Here is a 2,901-nt window from a genome sequence, read left to right as displayed (position 1 = left end):
CCAACCCCCTCCAAGCGAAGGGGTGGTTTCTGATAGCCTTCACCCCTCAGCCCTGTCACCCTGGGGTGAGCACAAAAAGGGGGCCCGGACCCTAACCCCATCCCACAGAACTGCACAGAAAAGGACAGCAATTTTATCCAGAATCTTCCAGCTCAGTCTGGGAATAGAGCAAATCAACACCCACCCCCACCCCCCCACCCCATGTGGGAATTACCTCTGGCCACCACAAGGCTGGGAGCTCTAGGCCCCGCCAGGTGCCCCCAGTGAGTACACATACACACCACGCTATCCCTATAGCCAGGCCTCCCAGCTCCCCAAGAAGGGAGCCTGGGCAGAAGAGATGGCACCAGGCTAGACTGGGGCAGAGAGGGTCGGAAAGGGTCTCCTGGGCACAGACTCAGCCCTCCGACCCCAGAGTCCTGCAGAATGGGGGTGTGCGGGGTCAAGGTTAGAGCACCACAAAGACCAAAAGGCAGGTCAAAACCCTAGTTTATTTCAGCATCAGTGACACCTTAGCCATCAAAAAATATAACTCTACCACGGGGGACTGGAGTATCTACAGCGAGGCTAAGGTCTGGGCCGCTGCAGGCAATAAGTTAGGTGGTGGCAGCCTCACTTCTGCGCAGGCATCAGGTCATCAATGGGCTGGCCCTGCTCCAGCCGCTGCTCCATGTCAATGAGCAGCTTCACTCCGTCCACCACCATCTGTACCAGCTCCACCTCCGAGAAGCCCAGGCGGTCAGAGTTGGAGACATCGAAGACCCCGCCCACGGCAGCTGTGTCCACTCCACCTAGAGGATTGTGGAACCAACCGGTGAAGACACTGGCCATCCAGGACCCACCTGCTCCACTCCCCTGGCCCAGCCTACTCACCTGTGCCCCGCTTCTGCAGCCGTAGCCTTTTGAGCACCTCCGAGAACTTCTCGTGCTGGCCCAGATGGGGCAGCTTGATGTGCACACCTGCCCGCAGCCCCGTGCCGAGGTTGGAGGGGCAGGTGAGGATGTAGCTCAGGTGAGGGTTCCACATGAACTCGTAGTTCTTAGCCTTGAAAAGTGTTTCAATCTGGAGGGCAAGGAGAGGTCTGAGAGGAGCTCCCCGAGGGGCGGGCCAGCAGCCCTCCTGCCACCAGCCACCAGCCAGTCTCGGGGAAGGCTAACCTGGGTGAGGCCAGTGCAGAAGCGGGTGAACACCTCCTTCATGTTGCCTCCCTTCTGCATGGAGATGACCCTCAGGTGGTCCTCCTCATTGACCCAGACCAGGAAGGTCTTGTTGTCATTGTGCCTGGGGAGAGTCAGAGTCAGTGCCCTCCTCCCTGTCACCCCTGAGGCCCCTGGGAGCCCCAGGCCAGAGCCACCTGACAATTCCCAGCTGTCGCCAGGAGTGGCCAACCACCAGACCTCACGGGAACGCCAGAAGAACAAGCAGGGACAGCCAGCATTTCCTGATCCCTTAGTGAGGGTGGGCACAGACGCACCCTGACACCAGAACACCAGAGCAGGAAAGCCAAGGTTGTGTCTGAGCACCGAAAGCCCCCCCCCCCCACGCCCCCAGTCGAGCGGGCCGTCTGGAAGCTTCTGCGTCAGGCAGCACCTGGCAGCGTCCCCGCAGGGGGAGGGGGTGAGAAAAGCGAACAAGAGGCTTCAGCTGCCGCGAGGTGAGGGTGGGGGGCAGGGGAAGAGAAGCTGGCAGAAGTCTGGTCCCCCCCCCCTTGCAGGTCCCAGGAGCCCTGCATACACCTGTGCCACCAAGGTCACCTGAAGGAGGCCGGGCGGTGCCAAAGCACGGGCAGCCCCACCTTCTTCCTCCTCCAAGTGCGCCCCACCCCGCAGAGACAGTGGGGCCATACACAGGGGACCGGGTGGGGACTGGGAGGGAGACAGCTAGGACAAGGGGGCCCATGGATGGGGTCCAGGTGGGGAGGTTCTCAGCGGGGACAGGGGATGGGGGGACGGGGATGGGCCGCGGAGAAGGAGGGGCGCAGGCGGGCGGAGGGCGTACCAGATGCCGCGGGCGTCCGGCCAGTCGCGGGCCATGCCGGAGGCCAACAGCAGTGGTGACACTGGCTTGTCGAAGAGGAAGTGGTCGTCGATGAGCTGCTGCTGCTCCGCCTCGGTCATGCTCTTGAGCTCGTAGTAGCGGCCCGCCAGGTCGCCGTCCAGGCTGGCCAGGGCTGCGGAGGGGAGCACTCAGGGCCGGCGGCCTCCCCGGGGACGCGTAACCCTCCCCGTCGCCCGCGTAACCCGCCGGGCCCGGAGCCGCGCGCCCCACCTTCCACCGCCAGCTTCTCGATGGCGCGGCGCTCCCCGCGGCTGCAGTGGGGGGGCAGGCAGAAGCCGCGGATGCTGCGGCCCGTGCGCACCCGGGAGCTCAGCACGTAGTTGGGGTCCAGGTCGTCGCCGCCCTGGGGGGACGGGGAGCAGCGGGGTGAGCGGGCGCCCCTCCCCCGGCCTGCACGCTCCCCGCGCCCCGCGCCCCGTCCCCACCTGCAGGTTGTCGGGGTTCAGGTCAGTCTTGTGCTCGTCGGTGGGCTTGTAGCCGCCGTGACGGTCCTCGATGATTGGGTCCATCAGGTCCTTGAACACCTCGTAAGATTCCTCGTCGCCCGCCACGCAGCCCACGGTCATGATGAACGGATGGCCTGGGGGACCGGGGAGAGTGACGTCACTGCAGGCCGGCCGGGCGGTGCACGGACACTGCGACTGCGCGCGGGCCCGGGGGACCCCACGGGCCGCGCGGGGGTCGAGGGGCGCGTACCGGGGTTGTCCACGCCGGTCTGGATGACGTCGTCGAGCGTGAAGCCGCTCGAGGTGCTCTTGGCCTGCAGGTCGGCATACAGCTCGGGTGTCAGCACCTTGGCCATGTGGTTGTTGTGGCAGCTCAGGTCCGGGTACTCGTCCTCC

At 64.9% G+C, this 2,901-nt stretch overlaps 1 protein-coding gene across 1 annotated transcript in view; it reads right to left on the bottom strand.

The window, feature by feature from the left end:
- Positions 1 to 612: 612 nt before the first annotated feature.
- CKB (creatine kinase, brain) overlaps positions 613 to 2,901 on the bottom strand; it is a 4,225-nt gene continuing 1,936 nt past the window's right edge. Inside the window, exons 2-8 of the mRNA XM_006879052.1 lie at positions 2,756 to 2,891; positions 2,485 to 2,639; positions 2,270 to 2,402; positions 2,000 to 2,171; positions 1,159 to 1,282; positions 874 to 1,063; positions 613 to 791 (exon numbers count right to left, since the gene is read on the bottom strand). Coding sequence (XP_006879114.1) covers positions 613 to 791; positions 874 to 1,063; positions 1,159 to 1,282; positions 2,000 to 2,171; positions 2,270 to 2,402; positions 2,485 to 2,639; positions 2,756 to 2,861 — 1,059 coding nt within the window. The 5' untranslated portion in view covers positions 2,862 to 2,891. The remainder of the gene's footprint in view (positions 792 to 873; positions 1,064 to 1,158; positions 1,283 to 1,999; positions 2,172 to 2,269; positions 2,403 to 2,484; positions 2,640 to 2,755; positions 2,892 to 2,901) is intronic.

This window comes from Elephantulus edwardii, unplaced genomic scaffold, assembly GCF_000299155.1.
Source record: "Elephantulus edwardii isolate Elephantulus edwardi_28Jun2011 unplaced genomic scaffold, EleEdw1.0 scaffold00002, whole genome shotgun sequence".
Lineage (NCBI taxonomy): Eukaryota > Metazoa > Chordata > Mammalia > Macroscelidea > Macroscelididae > Elephantulus > Elephantulus edwardii.
The sequence above is the reverse complement of the archived record's forward strand: the minus strand, read 5'-3'. Positions and strand labels throughout refer to the sequence as shown.